General features: G+C 50.2%; 1 protein-coding gene across 1 annotated transcript; it reads right to left on the bottom strand.

Annotated features, from left to right (window-relative positions):
- Positions 1 to 493: 493 nt before the first annotated feature.
- On the bottom strand, positions 494 to 15707 carry LOC144114263 (Na(+)/H(+) exchanger protein 2-like). Its single transcript, XM_077647880.1, has 10 exons — positions 15251 to 15707; positions 13390 to 13646; positions 12762 to 12979; positions 12062 to 12264; positions 11308 to 11397; positions 11146 to 11219; positions 9600 to 9993; positions 8009 to 8219; positions 6877 to 7062; positions 494 to 5860 (listed from the first exon to the last, which is right to left on the bottom strand). The coding sequence occupies exons 1-10, from the start codon at positions 15566 to 15568 to the stop codon at positions 5337 to 5339; spliced, it is 2475 nt and encodes an 824-aa protein (XP_077504006.1). The 5' UTR covers positions 15569 to 15707; the 3' UTR covers positions 494 to 5336.
- Between the last annotated feature and the right edge of the window lie 6446 nt (positions 15708 to 22153).

Below are 22153 nucleotides of genomic sequence, written 5' to 3' on the forward strand. Positions count from 1 at the left end.
TCCAGGACATTGAGGTAGGCCTGAAATAACAGGTAAAGTGAATGAATGTCTCTAGTAGAAGCAAAAAAGGCGATGTCCTCCGCATACATATACATTTTTATGTCCCCCTGAATTGGTATGACATGATTTTAATTAGTTGCGCCTTCCTCCGTTCGGAGTGAGAGCACAGCCGCGCGATGAACGGTGGCTGTTCCTTCATCTTCATCTGGCCATAACCTGCATGTTATGCGTTTATCCCACAACTTCAAGCGGTGTAATTCGTACTCTTAAAAATAAATATTTAATGTGCGCCGCTAGTTTTGTGGTGTATTCTAGTATGCTACTCATTATATCAAAGGTGTAAGGATTATCGCTCCTGCTTGCTAGCCGTGGTTAGTCAAGGCCCAGTGCAACCAATTTGACGTCCCTAATACGCATGTGAGCCAGAAACCACTCTTGGCAAAGAAATACTCTTTCATATAAAAGAAATATAGACAAGTGAAGCCGAACATTTCAAAACAACAGTTTATTTCCTTCGCATCGTGGCGTAGTGGGCATGGCAAACCAGACAATTTTTGGAATGTTTTTGTACGCGTTCTGATGGACGTGTCAACAAGACGACAAAGGCCCAGCATGAAGTGCCATGACGCTTATGGTTGTCCGCAGACCAGATGATCTTGTCGGTTTGCTTTTCATAGAGTGGTCAGTATTACGAGTAGGGTGATGTTTGGCTCTTTTTCTTGCTACGAGTGTTTGATGCCTGGTTTAATGAGGAATACAGATTTATCAGGGGAAGCTTGGCTTTATATGCAAGGCTAATGAGTGTCGTTTCTTGATCGCGTCCCCATGACTTTGCATCCGGACGTAATAAATAAAACAATACAAAAGAAGAGAAACAATCTATACTATATGCTTCTATGTACATGCATTATCGTACGTACTTAAGACCTCTGGTGAAGAAGAAACGAAGAGGTCCTGAATGTGCAGATCGACGCAGCGAAAGGTAAACACTTAGAGGGAAAAACTTAACATGATACAAGTCGGTGCGGCATTCTTAGTCGAAAAGTTGGTGGGTGATTTCGTGCTCTAGGCAGAGCAAACATGGTCAAACTAGCTCCTCTCATACGAGTCACTGTCCTTGACTTGACCTTGCCGAGAATAACACCTCAGCAGCCAACTACTCAGACACATAGACAACCACTACACAAACTCACAAACGTGCAATTTCATGAATATGAAGACAAAGCCGGGAGGACGAACGGTCGGTCTGCGTGTGCTCAGAACAACGGGAAGGCAGACGCTGTGGGGAAAGAGGTTCACTGGGAAACGGCAACATCGTTTTTCAGCTCATGAGGGCTAAAACAGAGTGTATTTTAGAACTAAGTCGAAAAAGTGTCATAGGAACTTCGTTACGTGCCGGCCAATACATGCAAACACTGACACGCTGCGAGCCAGTTAAGCTGGTATCGCTTGAAGCAGCTTCTTTGTCCTTTTGTTCGCGCATGGATACGCTGACTAAGATGCAAGCTGGAAATATAACGAAGGCTTGATTGTCGCTCGAACGCCTACATTTGAGAAATGCCAAGCAACCTGCCTTGACATTTCATAAGTGCGCTCCACGGTACCATAATGTCACTTGGACCAAAAAATATGCTTTCTTCTCGCAACCAGAGTGGCCGCTGACTGCCGCTAGAGTGTCAGGCGTTTCAGGGATCCGAAATCTGGAGTCAGAATGCTCTACGCGTTTACACCGCAGGGCCTCCTATATTCACAGAAATGCTTTGTAGGCTACTCACTGTAAGCAGCAACTTTTGCAGTGAAAATAGCAGAGGCAAGGATGGCGTTAACCTTGCCTGGTTCGGCTACGCTTGTTTATCACCCCTGTAGGCTGCCGCTTCTCTCCGCCTGCAACTGCTAGGCGCTGAAGTAAAACGGCCGCGCGCCGCAGCAGTGTACTGTGCCTGTGCGCTGGAAGCGAAAAGCGCGGGGTTTCAGCAGTGGGCGCAGAAGTATCAGGACAGAGAGAAAAGGGCAAAAAGGCATCAGGAATGTGCGAAATGCAGAAGCTCAGAGTACAGTGCCCTCCAGAGTGGTCCCTTGAAGCACCGCGGCACACTGGGCCGCTTTCAGTTTAGCTACGTTACTCAAACAGAAAAAAAGAACCGTCAGATGACGAGTGCCGCACACTTTGGGCGCGGATAGGTACAATATCATCTGAATTTCATTAGCCCATAAGAAAGCGAGTCTCTGCACACTGACCTGATTACCGCGAAAAATTCCGAAACTATGGTTCTAAGTTGTTTTTTTTTTATAGAGTTCCTATATTCGTATAAAACAAATTGTGATGGAGATCCCCTTAAAATTTTACGGGGCTTTGCGAACAAGTGGTGATTCGAGTGCATGTTCTACCTGCGTACGCTTATTCATGTTCGCCACGAAAGTAGCAGTAGTTGCACTGCGGCGGCAACGTTGGAGCAGCAACGAACGAAGACACATAGGGCCATCAGGTCGTCTGTGAGACATCTGCGTGTTCCTGAGCTAAAGAAAAAACAACAATCTGCAGAAAAAATGCAGGTTATTTCAGCCGTTGTCTGGCCACAAATATTCCTCGATCTTCTCAGTGCCCCGAACTGTCTCGGCGAGGAGACGACGCGACTAGTGGAGGCATGGATATTTTTTCAGCGAGAAGGCAATCGGCAGATCTCACAAAATAAGGACGGCATTCGGCAAAGTTTAAGGGCTATACGCAACGCAGCTGTGCCCGGAACAAGCGCCGGCTATCGCAGTAAACTTCCTTTGCTCGAGCGACAAAGCAAGTGAATGTGTGACTAGGAAGGCTCCGCTAAGGACGCCCCACTGTTCATCTAAACTGTTCAAAAACGCAAACGCAGCTCTGCACATGAATAAAAACATCCAAGGATGTAAACAGCACTCGTGAAAGGACGACATGCTTTTCCATTCACCTCAGGGCCAAAGGCTGAGGAGTGATATAGTAATCATTTGCATGTTACCAAAAAAATCACTTAGCGTTTGACAGACTAACTCGTCAAACGAAGCCTGCAATGCGTTAGACACCGTGTATCACTCATTTCAGCAAGGTGTGCGGAGATATCTCAGGCAGCCTAAACTGCGTAGCTGTAACCTGGGCTTGATCGATCCCAAATCCAATCCAGTCAAGTCATCAGATACAGTCCTTCTCAAACTGCTTAGAAGATACATGCATCTGCTGTATCTCACATCAGCTGGACAAAGCTCTCACCAACAATTACTGCATCTTAGACATGCTCTAAAGTTTGCAAAGAGGGTTCCCACTGTCGATATATTTCGCGGCTGCAGGTGTGCAATGCAAATAATTGTGTGCAGAGGCACCAATAGCACCAAACTTGTAAGAACAAGATCTGGCCTTTAAATGCATACAATTCAAATAAAACAGAACACATCGCCTGCACTAGCGACGTGTTCTGCGCACAAGTGACCGCTTCCTAGCACATAGGCGCTGAAATCTAAAGGCCAGCGCTACAAGGACACGTCATAATCAGCACTAATGTGTCCTATGCGCTGTCCAGTTTCCAAAGAGTACTGGCGGTATGACTGCAAAGATCGTTTCATGCTCGCGCCGCCGCCTTCGCAGCACCTACACTGTGCACCCTTAAGATTCGCCAACCTCAGGAACTAGGAATTACATAGGGGCAAAAAGTATGGGTGCCTTACAAATAAAACTTTAAAATTGTCGCCATTATTCCCGGCATCCATGTTATACATCTTGTACGCACGACATCGGTCGCTGTGGCTAGAATGAAAGCGAACAGGAAACTGGATGCGCGTATTCCTTGTGACATATTATCTAAACTCCACTGGTAGATTACACTAGAAGTATATGCTTCTTGAGACATGTGCTCAACTGGGAACGTTGTAAGTTAATACAATCGTGCAGAAATATAGAGAACTTGCTACGTCAATATGACCTCAAAACCCTCTCGGTTGATTATGTAAATGCTACTCTCATTAGGGTAACGAAGGTAGATGGGTGGCATGGCTCTAAATAGTGCCAAATTGTACTCATTATTCGACAATGACGGTACTCGTCTCTAGCTACTAACAACTTTAACAAGGCTTTGGACCATGTGTGTGTGCTCTATCCTAAGGATCAACAGTCTTGACATAGACATTTTTTAGCAGTAGCAGTAACGTTGAGGAAAATGGCATCAACCCTGCATCACTGCCATGTTAAGCCACATAATAAGCCTGTACAAGCAGAGAAATATTGGGAGAAAGGGCAGGCGCAATAAACGCGGCACATTTGGTTGCTGTACTTCCCTGTAACGTGTCAGGAAATACATGGTAATTGCTCATCATCACCACATAATGCGCTCAAGTAGAGGACGCCTAGAACTGTTTCATCAAACTTTGCGTTTGAAACTTGAGCGAAACATCTCGATTTATATGGTCCGATTACTGGATACAGCCACCACTGTGTTTCCTCAGTCTTTCGAGGCCTGCGCTTAAGCAAGCGCGCGATCGACCTGCTTAACTCAAGGCATCAGTCTGTACTGCAATAACACTGCTTTCACCGTTAACAGTGGGTTGTTTCCGGCCGTCTGGGCCTCTTTACGTGGTTGGCCATTACGGCTTCGAGCGATTTGTCACCTCTGCTGAAGCACTCTAGGTGCGTTGGTATACATAGCTGAAAAAAAAAAAACACGTCCTCCTAAATGCACGTCAGTGCCGAGATCTCGCACGTCCCCGTTAGCCGGTGATGCCAGCTATCTCCAAATGTCTTAAATAAATCGCCTTCTGCAGTATAATACAGCGTTCAAAAATAAAAACCGTCTTTTGTTTTTGTTGAAGTTATCATTTCGCAAGCAGACGTCACGAAAAGAACAGCAGGGAATGAAAAGATCTTCCCACAGTTTTTTGTGTAGGAATGCGCATGCCGCATGATAAGTACAAAAATTTTCGAACCGCATTCGTTTGTAGCCGTTATACGTGTTTTCAATGCGCAACTAAAATAAAATCCCGTAATTGCAGCCGGCAGCTTCACCTCTCTGATAAAGCAGCGGCAGAGTACGCGCACAAAGGGCACTGGCAGTTCGTGCCACTGAAGAAGTAGCGTCACATTGTAGAGAAGTAGAGACAACATTGTAAGCACTGTGGCTTGTCGTCAGTCGGGTCTGCCGAGTGCAAATCCTCTTACTGTACATATCGTACAGTGGTGCACAGCGTGTCAGACACGATAGGATGCACTGTCGCCACCTATTGCTGCTCGCCCTGGAGCCACTGCAGCGAGGGCTCTGGTCCATCGGTTGCCAGTGATGCTCAGGGATCACAAGAAGATCAAGACCTCCTTACCGTCCACATCACAGCCGCACATGCCTCGAACTATAACTCTCGGAATCGTCGCTCTCTAAATCAATGACTGTCTCTTCCCAACGAGACGCCGGAGCAACAGGCTCTGTCGATGCCGTTGACGACGGGCCCTCCTCGGCACCTTGGGCGCGTTCGCTTGCCGCAGCCTGCGTGGGCTCCGACGGGCTGACGACCTCCGGTGAGCCGCCATCTTGCTCTTCCTCGGTCACCTGCTCCATCGGGGCGGCCGGCGCGCCCGATGACTTGAGTTGGAACACCTCGAAGACGTCCGGCGTTGAGCGCTTGTGGCGGTCCAGCCGTCCAAGAATCGTGGATGTCGGCGACTGGTAGGCGATGTACTCGCGATTGTCGATCCATGACGGGAACTCCCGCTGGCGAACGCCGCTGTCGCCGCTGCCGCAGCGGGCGCGAACGCCTGCCGCGTCAGGCACGTCTTCGCGCTTCCAGGGGAGCGTGGTTTCCGTCTCCGTCAGGGCCTCAGGTGGCGGCGGCGGCGAGTATGAGCGCGGAGAGCCTGCGCACCAAGAGCCAAATCTACTTCAGCAGGTTTCCCACCCCGAACGCCCCGCGACAGTCTTGCACCACGCTGAACTCGAGAGAACAAATTCTGGCCAAGCGTTAGACTCTTAACGACGATTTTAAGACTCTTGGCAGTATTTACAGCTCTCCTGCAACCTTCACTCCTGAGTGTCATAACAAGGCGAACGGTTACTGTAACAGTGATACTACAAATATCCGCCACCTCATGAGGGAGTGGGCTGATCTGTGTAATTGCCCTCCACCCAACCACAGTGGCGGAGGAATAGCATTTCTAGCCACACCTGAGGTGTTGCTCAAATGTTTTAGGGGAATTCCCCAAGGCGGAGTTTCTGTGGAAGCTCTAGAGCTTTCCTTTGTAGCCATATGGCCGCACTTTGGTGCATGGAAATGAGTAATTACTCCTTTATTATAAATCTGTTCCACCTTGGAGGATTCCCCTGATACATTTGACCAACACTGTTCCCACTTCGAGTAACTGATCAATTCGCTCTCGCCCTACCATAAGCTTGCCGTCCCGGTTAGTTCAGTTGGCCGGGCGACTGCTCCGGTGAAGCGGTGGTCCCGGGTTTGAACACCAGACCAGGACAAATTTTTCTTTAACTACGAAGTTTCTGTGGAAGCTGTGTAGCTTTCATTTTTAGCCGTATGGCTGCGCTTGGGTGGATGCCAATGAGTAATTACTCCCTTAGTACACGCCTGAAGTGAAGGCCGCAGCTTACAGTATACTAATTGCAATAACACGCAGAGATTTGCATGATAATATCGAGAGCATTCTCCGACAGTTCTTCACCATCGGCCCCACGTGCATAACTCTCCGCATAACTCTCACAAGCTGTCTCGAATAATTCTCACAGGCATATTGCTCACTACGCACCGAACTCCTCGCCTCATTTCTCTACTTTTGAGGCACTAGGACCTGCACCATACGGGCCACTCAGCTTGTTCCCTGTTAGTACTGGAGGCGTCCAGCTCAGTGCGAGTGTAACTCACCCTTGGCGGGCGATTCGTCCCGCGGACGAGCCACGAAGACGATGCCTTCATCATCACCGCCCTGTTGTAGACTGGAGCTCGCCTCGGGCTTAGATGCCGCCACACTGGACGCTGTCAGCTGGTGGCAGTCAATGTTGAGCGAGCAGTCGCCGTTCATTGGAAGACTGAAGCGCAGTTGCGGCTTATCTGAAAGGAACCATCATTATTAGTGCGGTTGCTTCTGAAGTTTACTGCACTTTTCAAAGGCAGCACGTTCAGAAGGACACGGACACGTTGTGTTCACAAAGGCAGAGCTACTTATTACTGCTGCAGGATGGTGAAGACGAACCCGCGCCGTAATTTGTTTACCTCTCTTTAACACCTCATACATAGTCTTATTGCAGTGGTGAGAAACAAAATGCCAAGCTCCATTCTTTATCTTGATCCCCCTTCTCGTTTTCATTTCCGCTAACTCAAGTTTCTCCCTATGCCCCGAAGCGGTAGGATTCTTGTATAAAGAAAAACCTTTCTAGCTTGTGTTGTCCTGCACAACTCATTTTTCGCGCTTTGCAGATATATAAAACCTGCGCTGTTAGAACGGCGGTTAGACTATTAGACATTGCTGCTAATAGATGCGAGCGCAGGCCGCTTGGGCAGCCACGAAAGCAAGGCGAGATCTTAAGTAACTAGAGACACGCGTGTAATTTATAGCGCACGCTTGCTGTCTCGACGCGCTTGGTGTGGCCCACTCCCGCAGACGCGAGCTGCGTACAGCTGCGGCGGCGCACTGCAGGCACTCGTGTCTCAGGATTGATGGCAGACGGCTATTAATTGCTAAAAGTTACTTCCGTTGGCAAGGCTATTGCTACGAAGCTGCTGCCAGTAGAGAAAGCTCCATCTTAGAATCCCTATACACGCCTGCACGGTGTGTGCATTAACGCTTAGGAGCATCGGAGTTCGGTTGCAAGCACTTGACGCCAGGCCTAAATAGAGACACTGTATACAAGGATGCGCGCGATAGATGCTCTGCACGCATTCGCCACGTACAGTCCCGTATACCGTCGTTTCTCGGACAGGCCCTGCCGCCTTTAGAATCCAAAATCCTTAGTACCTTCTAGCACGACGCGTGAACCAGCAGAGCCCTTGTGCGTACCTCCGTTGGGGATCTTGCGGGGCTCGTGTGCGTGGCGGCATGTGAGCCGGCCTGCATCGTTGCCCTCGTGGCGCGGCAGGCGGCCGTTGCGCGCTTTGCGCATGCGGCGCCGATCCCCGCCGAGGAAGGTGCGGATCTGCATGCGCGTGTGATGGTGGAAGGCCGGCTGGTCCTCGGGCACGTCCACGCGGTCCCTGTACAGCCGCTTGACCTGCGCCGGCGGTGGCCGCAAAGCCTGGGGTGAGCTTCTCCATCCCGCACACGCACCACTCAGGCGTGCAGTGGGAGGCAAGTGGCGCATTCCTTTTCAGGCGGGTTCCGCTGAGCTCACTGAGCACACGTTTGGCGGGGATGCTCTGAGTCAGTTCTTCAAGCCCTATAGAGTGGCACGCCCGGGACACTAATCAACCATGCACTGGGCAAAGCCACAGCACGATGGCGCTGAGAATGACGGGAAAACAAGCTACACCAGTGCACCCTAGCCGAACGGGTTGTCTTTCCTGGAATAAAAGCGTACGAGATTCGTACATGTGGCAAGCCACCTTATACCGGGCATCCTGCATGAGCGGGTGCTCATACAGAACCCGCTGGAGTCATGCGCGCGCAGCTGTCACGAAGCGCCTTTAGCTCGGCCGGTTGGCGACTGGTCGCAACGGGGCGTCACCAGGGGCGTCATGACGCAAAGAGGCGTCATTTTGACTTCCACGCGCACTGTTTCATGCGTTTCCTTCCTTTGTTCTCCGCATAGAGCTGCCGTTACAAACATGACCGCATTGGAGGTTTCTTTTACAAATATCTGATCCAACGCACGTTTCGACGCAAGTGTAATACTTATAAATTTCTATCTAATATAATACCTTGACGCATGTATAATACTCATAAATTTAACTAATTGCCTAGCTCATTAAAGCATAAGAATAATTTTTTGTGGCTGTAGGCGATAGCCAGCAATTATGCTGCAATGTGTTTTTTTTTTGTTCCACTTTTTTCACGTGAAAAATCCTGTGTGAGTATCATTCTGCCTGAACTCGCACGGAGGTGAACAAGAACGTTTAACTAAGACCTAAGATGCCAGAGAGCTTTATTCATGATATCCTGACGCTGTATCCTCAAAACTATAGATTCGCTCAAGGGAACATTAGCTGGAGAACGGCTGACACCTAATCATCATTTTCATTTTTCTGGCCCTTAATCTCAAGCGCCTTGCAGAGGGCAGCGGAAGGTTACAAGACAGAGGAGCGAGCAGGAATAAAAGCAAACAAAAATTCAATCAATATCTGCGTAATGATGAGTGGGACAACTCATGCTAGGCGAGTAGTATACAATGTCTGGCGGAAAGTGGTTACTCTCTATATTCTGCCGACTTACCAACCGGTTACAAACATTTTCCTCTTGCCCTCTTCGCACGCCAAACCTCACTCGATGGGGCAGATTCAGAATCTCGCGTCTCGTCTGGCGAGCGGCTTTTTCTAGCGACATGCAACCTCGCGCGCGCGCGGCGGCGCTCATCGCCCGTCGCCGCAGAGCAGGGTGGACTTTTCGCCCCTTCTCGCCGCCTACGAAGAACGAAACGCTGGGCGGCGGCGCTCACCTTCCTGGAAGGCTTGAACATGGAGTCCGACAGAATGTGGTGCAGCTGGGCGTCCGCGTGGTCCTTGCTGCTGGGAGAGTACTGCAGCTCGTTCATGTCGAAGTTGAGCACGGCGGCCGACCGGTCCACGGGCAGGTCGAGGTCGCGCAGTGTGTCGCCGCTGGCCGACGCGGCGCCTTTGTTCAGGTTGGTCTGCGTGTAGCTACGGAAGAGCGAGGCCAGCGACACGCCGTGCTCGCCGTTCATCACGGGCACGAGGCTGTTGTTGTTCTTCAGCAGGTTCATTGCGTCGGCCAGGTTCAGCTTGGAGTACGTCTCGATGATCTTGGGCTCACGAATGCTGTGGTCCTTGAGCAGCATCGGCCTCAAGAACCGATTGTTGTAGTACTTGAACCTGCGCCACAGAACGCTTGTGACGAGCCGCGCAGATGGAAGGCACCAGACGCGCGAGCGCCACTGCAACAGGCGAATGCAAACACCCCTCCCCGACCCAGGTTCAGCTTTAGAAAAAAAGAACAGATGAACCTGACGCTCAATCTTCGTTACATAGGTCAGCCGCATGGCATTCAAAGAGTAGACAGAAACCCAGTTTGTCCAAAACGATTCGCGTATTGCAATGAGCGGTAACGAAAGCGACATGCTGCTGGGCTTAAGAGACAGCACCTGCGCACAGGTGCATCCCAGCAGATACAGCCACGTATACAAGCACCGCGAATTTCGCATCCTGCTACCGCATGTGTATTTCTTTAGGCTCTGTGACGCACTGCTCGCATGCTACAAACGTTGGTTGGAGCGCTCGTCACTCGCACTCAAAACAGATCAGGGCGCGAAGTGAAGATTGCACTCACGAAGAATGCGAATAATTAAAATAAGCTAAACTGGTACGTCGAGCGAAGCATCTTTGTTATTTTCTTCAAACAAGAAGAAAACTTAATTTTGGAACAGAGGCGCTGTGAGTCGTCTCAGAAGGAAGAGGAGAAGGAAAGGCAGGGAGGCTAACCGGAAGAATAAGCCGGTTTGCTACCCTGCACCGGGGGGAAAGGGGTGAGGAGATATAAAGAGGAAGGAGAGAAGGCACCAACCGGAAAATGGAGTCAGTATGCGAAGTCAGTAATCGTGCGGTAAAATCACAGCCTATCGTGCAGGCCTGAAGTTCTCAAGAAGAGCACCGCTGGGGAGGCCTTCACCGCCGATGATCGCCGCGGCCAGTGGCATATGTTTGGAAGCTCAGCGACGGTTGTCCATCAGTAAGCACAAATGTGTGACTCAGGGTTCCACTGAGCATAATGCCGAGGTTAAAGATTGTAATTATCGGAATGACACCAAGTGTATAAGTTAAGATTCGTTCTCCACGGAGGTGGCGAACACGGAGGTGCTTTCTCACAGATGTCAAATATCTAACAAAAATAACTTGAAATTGCACTGTTTGCGTTAAAATTTATTCACAGTGGCCAAGTTTGCAATATTCGTTTTAAATAATGCATGTGGAACGAGAGTATGCTGTAGAATGTAAGTAACCAAGCTCGGCGTGCCCAATCGGACTTACTTGTCTCGTATTTTGTAGTTGCCCATAAACTGACCCGTCACATCCTCCAGGCCAGCCATTAGGTGGTCCATTAGCTGCGACAGGGACAATAATTAGCTTTCATAAATGCACAGAATTCATCACTAATCAGCAGCCTTGCAATTTCACTGCTGTGGTACTTACCCTGGTGTGTAGCCTTTCGTTCATAGACATTTGACCCTTGACGCTTCGTGGTACATTGAGCAGGCGAACGAGAGGCCCTATTGTCATGCCCTGCGGGAAAAGAAAATGATAATAGATGTCAAGGTTCGGCTTGCTCGGTGAAACTTTGCTTTTTTTCGCAACCAGCACTTCGAAATTTAGCCTGTTCTGTTGCCTGTTTCTTTGTCACGGTTAGCGAGAAATACCAGTACATGGAGGAGGACAAAATTTCTCGCCTTAATGTCTAGTCCCTGCCACCATGGAAGGACGAGTACCCTCGCATGTTAAAAACTTTCCTCATGCCTTCGTTCCATTTTACGTAGTAATTATCACGGAACAGCGCGTTCCAAAAATAAACCTACCCGTACTACCTCAAAAGGAAGTGCTGGAGTTGATATTACTCTTCTGACCTTCGTAGCTGCTGGCAGTTTCACTTCGTCAGTGAGCAAACTCAGAAAAATTAATTTCCTTTTAGCTTTCAGAGAGGGAAAGGATACTGTAGTTGATTTTAAACTGGACACCTGGTTATTTCTGCTTCAGGCTGATTTACAGAAAACAACATGAAACCTGAAAAATGCAGTTTGAGAGGTCGCTCAAACCAGGCATTCGCGCCACAGACTCTTCGGATTTGGGATAAATTTTTTAAATTATTACCCCCATGGCACGCAAAGGGGTTTACTGTCAAGGCACTAAAGCCCTGCACAGCGAGATCATTCTTTTGGGCCTGGTAGCTCACCTGGACGAACACGGTGAAGTAGATGACGGCGATGGTGGTGGTGACGAGCATCTTTTTGGTTGGTATCACTTCTTCGTTGACGACCAGCACCAGGGCGAAGGCCACGGCTCCCCGGAGGCCGCCGTAGGCCATGATGAACTGGTCCACCTTGTTGAGCGCGTGCACACGGAACCGGTTGATGGGCCACGTGAGAAGCACCACGCCTGCGCACACAAGACGCGGTGCCCCTGTCAATCCTGCCGCTGTGGGGCCCTGGCCGGCAGGACTGCAGCGGTGGCTGAGGGGCCCGCGCTAGCTAGGGGCTGTGCTAGCAGGCAGTTATTAAAGTCATTTGCGTTGAATGAAGGACGTCACTAGCGCTAGAAGCGACTACGACCGCTGTAGGAGAGGAGAGAGAGACAAAGAAGTTTGGCGCGCACGCACAAGGAGAGGATGACAGGGTGAGGCAGGGCGCGGTAAATAAAAAAAAATACGGGAGGATGAAGGATATGTAGACATGAGAATAAATTAACAAAGTGGGGTGCAGTTACGCTTTGCTTACTTATTAGCCTACAGTGAGGCGGCAGAAGTTTTTATCGGTGAATTCTCTCTCTCCCTCTAGACCGCTGCCGTCTGCAGTTGGGCACAAAGTTCCCATATTATTTCACTCTGTGCAGGGGTTTCTAAGAAGAGTAAGCCGATAAAGGTGGCTGCGTCTTACCGACAGAACGAAAGACAGTGATGAAGACTATGGTGAGGATGACGAACCAGGTGTTCCATTCGTGGATGTCATTCACCGTCGAGACACCGAGGAACATAAATATAATGGTTTCCGAGCAATTGGCTAGCATCTTCATGCCATACTTGAGCGTTGTATGAGACTTCTGTGAGATGTTTTCCTCGACGTAATTTTTCATTGTGAGACCACAGAAGGTCAACCTGCAGAGAAAAGAAATGCGAACAAAACGCTATGGCGTGAAATTCGGACATAATTCTACCGGAGTTAAAAGTCTGGAAGCCTGACATCTTTCACCAGCGTCAGTATGAACCTAAATACGTCTGCTGCAGGACAAATGCCTCTCCCACTGACCTCAACTTAATCCTGTCCAAACATTTTTAGCAACTTCTTTTCGGCTGCTATAGTAATGAGCCAAAGCAACCATGTTACTTCGGCGTATTAATGCTTCCTTGCTGTCCCTGCCCGCAACGGTCTTGCAGTTTACACTGTTTTCTCCGCAGGGTGTGATCACCTGGGTGGTTGCACACCGTGAAGTATTACCTAGCAAACAAGCGGCATTAATTACCCAGACCTTCTGGCCAAAGTGCCAGAGGATGGCGGCTATACTCACGCCAGGATGCCGGACAGATGGAACAGCTCAGCGCTGAGGTAGGACAGGTAGCCCAGGATGAAGACGAAGAGGGGCTCGATGGCGCGCACGTGGTGCGTGAAGCGAGACACGAAGGCAGCCACCAGTCCCCAGAGGATGCCGACTGCCGTGCCGCCCAGCGCCACCACGAAGAAGGACGCCACGCCGTACACGTAGTCTGTCGGGATGATGTTCTCCGTGCCCATGTCCGTGTAGCCCTCGAACATGCGGTACAGAACCTGCGGCACACAACGAACCCGCCGTTTTTTTTTTTGTTTCGCTTTGTTTCGCAACCAGCCGATCCATGGTCATTTTCACGTGATTTGAAACATGCACGCACTTGTTGTTGTATGACGTGAGTAATCGCCCGCGTGCTACGTAACCACGAAGCTAACGCCGCGTTCCATGCAGCCACTTGGTTGTTGCGTTGGTCTACATCATGCGCAACGATAGGTCATCTATAGTGATTACGGCTCAAGTTTACAAAGGCCGCGAAGAAAGGGTTAGACAGGCTGCCATGCGTTCCTCTGCACCACCTGGGCCGCTATATGCCATCTGTGGCTGTAATGCCAGTGCGTTTGGCGTTCCCTTCATCGTTGAATTTCGTTCTCAAACTGTCAGTTTGATTCAGAAAGTAAACGCGCTTACAGTTGAAGTGATCAAGTCTTTGCTCACCGGTCATCCACCCACTTTTTAATACACTGTAAAAGAAATGCGCTCTTTTTTTGCCCTTTATCAATTGAAATATGTATTGATCAATTTCACGCGCACTGGAGATTTTTGCGCCGTGGCTGCTAAATACGCTGCACACGAAATTGCCGCGCGTTCAATCACATCCTTCAGAGCTAGAGTTTCAATAAAGAGAACAAGGTTTGGATATAGATGTATACATTTCGATCCTCGACGTCTTTCAAATGTTCGCGGTCACCGTAGGTGAACGGCAAGGCGCTCGAAGAGCAAAATGAATGTTCCTATTTTATATTATTTCTTCCTGGCGCAAAAATTATACATCATGCAACTTCTACACTATAAAACTTTTCTTTATATTCCAGTCTGAAGAAACGGTTGCTAGCGATCGACAACATTGTTAGGAAGTATTCTGCCAGACTTATTGCAATGCATAGCCGCTGCAACAGACAACGGAAGCTTGCTGTTACCAAGAGCGGACAGTCCTGAAACGTTCGCATAGAATCGCGACAAATTTCCAGTTTTTTTTCTTTTTTTGCGAATAACATTGGCGACCCGTACCCCATTTTGTTTTCTTGAAGCTGAATTATTATCCAGGTTTTTGAAGAAAATGCCTGCGAGCATTGCTTTGAGAAAGCGATCTTTCTAAGAACAATGTTCTGGGAGAGATACATTATTAAAATTCAAGTATTCGGCCCATATCAGTGGACAGTTGAGCCGTACCAAATGTCATTTAATTATGCTAAATAGTTAATTACCTCTCTTTTAAAACAGAAGAGAAAGAGGACAATACTCAAACAAGGACTTTTGTGGCAGGTGTTTGGTCCTGGAATCCCTCTCCAACGTCCCTTCTCGCACAAATATCTTAACATAAACTATACTGCATTTGTTCACAAAACAATTTTATAACTGTGTACAGTTTCAAGTCCTTTCTACCTTCCCCCAGTGACCTCCTCACACGACTGCTATGATTCAACGTGAGCCGATACGCTCTGTGCACACTTGAGTGGTCCTTGCCGGTATCTCCTTGGGACATTTCTTTTTCACTTATCAGCTTCCTTCATACACTAGAAAGTTACATGTATGCGCTCATTTTTCAATGGTGTGCGCGTAGGACACACAGCATGCGGAGACCGCTCTCGACTGCGTTACTGACCACTGTGACGGCGTCGTTGAGCAGGCTTTCGCCGAACACGAGGATGTAGAGGACGTCGTTCACGTGGATCTCCTCGAAGACGGCCAGCACGGCCACAGGGTCCACGGCCGAGATGATGGAGCTGAAGAGCAGCGCGTCCAGCAGCGGCACGGGCGTGCCGTAGAGGCCGCTCAGGCCTACGGCCCACAGGCAGAGGCCAATGGTGAGCGCGTTCCACACGGTGCCCAGCACGGCGTACGTCATGATCGAGCCCAGGTTGTCGAAGAAGGACCGGTTGGGCATGTAGTAGCCGGCGTCCAGCACGATGGGCGGCAGCATGAACAGGAAGAACACGTCCGGCGTCAGCGGCCCCACCGACGTCAGGCCCGTGTAGAAGAGCAGCAGCCCGATCACCACGCCGATCACGATCAGGATGCAGCTCTCGGGGCATATCAGGTGCAGCTTCGGAGTCACGTGGAAACCTGCGGCACAGACAACACGCACGCTGTGAGGTGGCGCAAGCATGTGCGCGCACGAGCATCGTATACCGCCCCGCCAATGCCCGACATGCGCCTTGTTGGAAGTTACAGATGTGTCATCGTCGGCAGCTGAAGAGTAACAGCGCCAGGTTGGCCATAACGGCGATTATGATGATATTGAACTACCGGCCATGAAAGATTATCAGTTCGAGAATAGGCAAGTTTTCTGCGTAATGGAGGACATATTGTGAAGCCCAGTCGATCGGATGGCATACGGCCTGATTGCAGTTTCATACGCATTCAGAGCCATCTAAAACATTAATGGTGTGTTTGTGAGTACAATGTATAGAGTTTCAAACTTTGCATCATTGGGTTAACGGTCAACGTCAGCTGCAAAAACTGAATTATTATGGTGCATTTTAAACCGGGAACAAAAATTACATCAAAATTTTGAAGTGATTAACAAAGATGCAGAGCTGGAGTCGGTAACGTCCCGCGCTGCAGTTTATTATTATTTTGTTTTACATTGCTTCGCAAGATGTCGGACACAAGACAGGAACATGAACGTCTCACGTGTTCCCAACTGCAACTGTGAGCTTGGGTGCAAAAGGCGGAACGGTGAAAAAAAAAAATTTTTTTTTCTTCAGCCGCGCGCTTCCTTCCTGAAAAACGAGAATAGCCTTTCCCGCGAGATCTGTATTGCGATGGCTCTCCGGCGCTTTGGGTGAGAATAGGGGGCGCGCCGGTTATCAGTGCGCCCACTGCGATAGCCGCACCCACATCCGCGGCCTCGGGAACCTCCTCACGGCGACTATAAAGACGAAATGCGGTCGAGCCCGCGACTATAGCGGTTGGGGGGCCACTTGGCGCCCCGCTCGCGAAGCCATCACTCTGACCCGCATGGCGTGAAATGAGCTCAAACCCGGAGCCGGGTCGCCGCCGTGCCGTCGTTTTACGAATGTCGAAACAAACGCGGAAGTGCGGAGGTGGTGTTTACAAATTCACCATGCCGATAAGGACGAGCTTCTCGGCCTGAAGCCTGCGCACGGACTGTTCATGCATGGCATGAGTCTCAGTCTTGTGATGTTGTGATGTTTTAGTAACAGTCGAATTTCAGAACGTCTTGTTGTCAAGAACAATCGCGCAAATATGTAGAGATAGGCAGTGTCTTACACCTGACTTTATGTCTATGTCACATTTAGTAAAACCGTTAATGACACCACTGCTGGGAAAATATACAACATATATATTGTCCAAAGGTAATTACCAAGTTACAAATGTAGAGTTCGTTATTTGATTAAATGCATACTCAGCTTGTAAATCTTGTCGCAAAAAATTCCTGCAGGGGGATAAAATTTTGTTGCGCACACTGACCACTGCGCCTTCAAACGACCCCTAATTACATATACTGCGCTTAAGCAGATACAAAGCTGTGCAACTCTGGCACTTTACGAATTTATAGCTGTTGCTCAAACATTCCTCGCGTCGCCTCAAAAGCACAAAAAGGATTAACGGCTGTGACGGCCTGATTACGCGCTAACTTGAGTACTAACGTCGGAACATATCATGGGTGTTTTTCTGACGGGGCCGCTCATGAGTTTGGAAATTCCAGTGGCACGGTGTAATAACGGCACGTGACCGAGAGCATAGCGAATGATTTTAGTGACCAATTACACAGTGGTGTTGGCTTGGCACACCAGAACACTCAGGGGCGTCCGTATCATGGAAACGACCATGTCACGCATGCCTGCTTGCGCACCAATTCAGAGCACCATACTAAAGCCTGAATTCAGGTAGTCCTTGTAGCCGCGCTATTTTTACTACTCTACGCAGAGCAACGACACTCGATCGTGAGCTGCATTAGCCAGCGCTGTGGAAGCGGAAACTTCGTGATCACACTTCATTATATTGAGGAACCGAGAACTGAGCAAGTCAGAATCCGTTCATGCTTGTGCAGCGCAAGAAAGAAGCGTAGGCGCTGCCTTTCAGCTCATGTTAAATTAATGTTGAAAGACAACGCCTGTGTCGTCAACCAGTACTCGCAATACGAGGTCATGCAAGAGCGTGGACGAAAACAAGGCTGCTGCCTCGCAGACTTCCGAGCTGCACCAAAGTGTTGAATCGAGAGGTGCGCGTGCTCTCCTTATTCCGTGTCACGTGCCGGAAGACGCGAGCCGGAAGTGAGGGGAGAACGGATCGGAAGTGCGCCGCGCAACGTGATCGCGCAAGGGGCAACAGCCGTTCCCCTTGCCGGCGTCCGTGCGCGACTCCCGTCGCCAATCCCATGAGCAAACGCGCGAGCGCACGTCGCCGTGTTGTCATATACCGTTGCACCTCAGTATGGCGCTGTGGCTCGCCTTCTATCTTGAGGGTGAGACCTCGCTGCGCACTGCAGCCTACAAAGGTCCCGGCTCCTTGTATTCTAGCTTAGCCGATGCGCATACGCAAAGCTAAGAGACCTACTCTTCCTAGGGTCTTCACGAATGTTGAGTGCTCTTTGGGCAGCAGAAGCTTGGTCTGGCCTAGATGCGGCATTTGTTGGAGCCTTTTTTTTTTAATGAAATCGCGCCTGAAATAAAGTCGTCTCTGGAAACGTTTAGAAGCATGTTTGTGTGCACTAGCCGTGACTGACATTTCCCCCATGTGCTGTCAACAAAAGACAGAGGTGAGGCAAGTAACTGCTTATTAGTAGTTGCTAATGCACGTGCTCTCGGGGCAGGAAGCTTATGGCCAACGCTGCCGCGACTCAGCGCTGCACAAAGTCACGTCAACTTTAGGTTGGAGCGCCGCGCGCCCGTCAGCTCTAGCGCTAGATTGCCGCATGACCTCGAAGCAGCTGATCGCTCACCCACAGTGGCCTACGGAACAGTTCACGTCACTGCTCGTGCAGCTCGTCATAAACGACGAGGGAAGCCACTTTGGGAGCGCCGTACTCAATGAAGTCGCGTTTTCCCACTCTCTAAAGCACTCGACAGAACAACGCGACGCTACAGGGTTCCGTGGCTTCCGCGAGCGCTGGCATTCGCGACATTGCCGAATGGTTACTTCAAATCCAATTTGTGTTGAGAGAAAAGAAGGCAGCGCGCACAGGGAGCGCAAATTTGGCAGCCCTCGTGGCGCCTCAGTCTTTTTTGGGGCCACTACAGCTGGCGGCGGAGCGCGCTGACCTAGAAAAAGAGAAGGCGGCGTGATAAATGCGTTATTGAAAAGCGTGAAATGAATAGGAAGGGAAACAAACTTAGTTCGCCGTAGTCAAATATTTGTCTTACGGCGGCGTTGCTACAGCAGAAGTGGAGAAGGACGCAAAAGAGACGAGCGGGGTCCGTCTTCGTCTCTAAATTCAGCCTCCGGGCCAGAAAATCACGCCGCTCAAAGCCTTCGCCTCTGCGGCACAGCCAGCAGTCATGGGCCGCTCCTAGAATAGACGTCACGAGCACGGGCAGCAGATGCGTGCAATCCGGGCCTGCCACGAGCAGCTCCGCCTGCACCTACCACCGCGCGCCTCCCGCGAATGCCCGAGAAGGACCTCCACGCACACACGCCGCGCAAGGGCCAGTTATTACCCCAGCGCCCGCCTCAGTCTTAACCCGCTACTTTCGCTGGCGCCAAGCGCACACTTCTACTCGCGCAACGTGCGTCGCTTGGAGCACGCCAGCGCTGCCTCTCGAGTGATGCCGCGGGGCGAAAGGAAGAGTTAAAAGCCGCCAGGCATCCGCTGTCACGCCCAGGGGGAATGCGCATTATCTCAGTGAGTCCCGTGTTTGTCCGCGTGCGAAACTGCCTAATGAAGGTCGAGAGGTTTCAACACTGCGCCGAGTCATTTGTTCATGCACTGGGCGGGGAAGCATTAAGCAAATTGCGCGCCGCAGGCAGCCGCCTTTCGTGCAGTGGTTTTCAAGAAAGGACGCGCATAAAACAGTCAGACGAGTGGAACGGCGGTTTTTCTGGGACTCTGAGGGCTTCCTTTCGACATATCGCATAACCAACGTGCAAACGTCTGAGTTTATAGCCCGTGGTGGCAATGCGGTCACAAGTGCGCAAAATGGCACGCCGTATTGTGCGCGCGCTGGAAATCCCTGCGACGACTGCACGTTGTCGCCGCTCAGCTAGAGCGTGGGGTCGGGTGGCTACAGGCAGCGTTAAACCCAGGTTCGGTTTGGACTCGGCTTTTTCGGGGGATTCGGACTGGAACACATTTAGACATAGAAACGAGCAATAATGCCCACAACGCATCAGCAACAGCAGTAGCAACAGCAGTACCAAAAAAAAAAAAACTGCTGATGAGAGGTAAACAGTGTGTCCGCGACACTTTACTGAATGCGGTGGGAAACCTCACATCTAATAGAAATAGCTACGCAACCCAAATTTGAAAGCATGATGAAAGAAAAGGCCAGAAAAAAAATAATAAAAGGGGGCGTCGTAACTTAGTTCAGGGCTGATTCTTGCTTCAATTCCATTTATTTTCGCCCTTCGTCGCATGCGCTGAGTCACCGCGACGCCTCCACTTTCTCCGAAATTAGTCAGTCGCTGCAGCGAATAAGAATGAAGCAGAATCGAGTTAAACGAGCTGTCACACTGTGTCGGCTCTGGCACTGCAGTGCGGGACTAATGCGCAGCTTTGCCTCCAGTCCTTTCGATCGATACTCTCGTTGCATCGCTGTCGTGGCATGCCGCGTCGGGCCGACATGGAACTAGAATAGGCGGGACAAGTGCACTGCATGCAACATCGGCCAACAACCACCAGCTGAGCCTGCATTATACACGTAACCCTTAACGGTAAATCACGAATCAGGACTGTTCCACGCATAGTTTAACGTGGAAAGACGGAACAGAATGCGCCACCTGAATGCGTGCTTGTCCAAGTTAAAATTTCAAGCCTATCGATCAGATTCACAGCGCGGTGCTCCTTCTTGACTTTGCAGCAAAGGGCGACACGCTGGCGCGCACAAACTGCAGCGCCCCTGGGCCACATGGCATCAATGTGCATGGCGGCCGAAAGAACTGCGCTCACGCCAAGGAGTTTCGAAGAGGACCCAACAATCGGTGTTCGTCCTCAGCAGCAAGATGACGCGCGCCTCTCGCGTCGAAAGTGGACGGCTGCTGGGCGTCAGAAAGGGGCCATGACATGGTGCTCGCGGGCCTCTTTTTCCTTTATTTGCAAACACGCGCAATCTCTCACACTGTGACCTTAGCGTTCCTCTTTTCCCCATCCCTCAGGGCAGAATAGCAGGACCGGAGGATGACAACTCCGGCCACCCTCTCTGCCTTTCTTAGTGAATAAATATGTCTCGCCCTCTTTCCCTATCTTTTCCATTCGAAGCATTGCCAGCTGTAAGCTAACTTTGCGTCCGGCGCACAACAGCAACAAAACAGAGTCTACGTATTCGGCTTGAGCATTTTGTTGATGTAATTGTGCTCGCCAACTGCCTGGCGCCGTTCTGTTGGTGCTTGAGTTTCCTCTGTAGTGGTACGGCCGCTTAATCGAGCGGCCGTGGTAGTCGCATGTGTGTAGCGTGCATATGACGTGCAGTGTGTAGCATGTGTGCAGTGGCATGCACTTGAGTTGGAAACTTGAGTTACTATATATCTCCCTGTCATCGCTGGTAAACTTCTTAGCCTGGCCTGAACGTGCACGTAAGTAAGCAGCGAAGTAAATAAACGAACCGGCGCAAGCAACCGGAAGTCCAGAGAGAATGTTTTCCCCAGTCAAACTCAAATAATGCCAGTCCCAAGCCCGCGGCTATTGCGCTGTGCCTACAGACTGACACGTGCTGACAAAAGCAGGAAGCTCTTTCATTTGAGCTTTCCGTCCCCATAGTCTGCGCTATTTGTGATCTCGCCATGTTTCTGGCAACGTCTCAGGCGGCGTGAGCCGATTGCACCGTCGATGGGTCTCTGCTTGAACTCTGGGCGCCGCGTTTTACTATGACGCCATAGTCACGTAGACTTATTTTCCCGTGGCCGATAACCAGAACGGCTTGACACCTGTCAGGTTTTCCCACACTGTTTTGAGCGTTAGGCTGTCTTAAAAAAAAAATGAGACAGAGAAAATACTCACGCGTTGATATAAAGAAAGAGTCGCAACGAGATGTGCGCAATCACCGCTGTCAATTCTTTCATCAGCCACTTGACAGGGAGTATTAGAGCAACCGTGTGCAACGGACAACAACTGCCACTGGGCCGCTGTCACGAGTCAGAAAGGTTGGCACTTCTTTGAGACACTTCAAGCTCTGACCTCGCCTTGTACGTCAGCTGCTCGTATTCCGACGTCGTCATCGCGTCCAGCGCTCCGCAGCGCCTAGGAAATAACCCCAGGTCCCCCTCGAAGACCGCAACGCTGCCCGCATCAATGAGGGAGAACTTCATGCGCGTGCGAAGGACAGCAGTCGGTAGATCGCATTAAGAGAGAGAGAAAAAAAAAAGCACAGGGGCAGAGAAAAATAGT

Source organism: Amblyomma americanum, chromosome 1 (assembly GCF_052857255.1).
Source record: "Amblyomma americanum isolate KBUSLIRL-KWMA chromosome 1, ASM5285725v1, whole genome shotgun sequence".
Taxonomy (NCBI): Eukaryota; Metazoa; Arthropoda; class Arachnida; order Ixodida; family Ixodidae; genus Amblyomma; species Amblyomma americanum.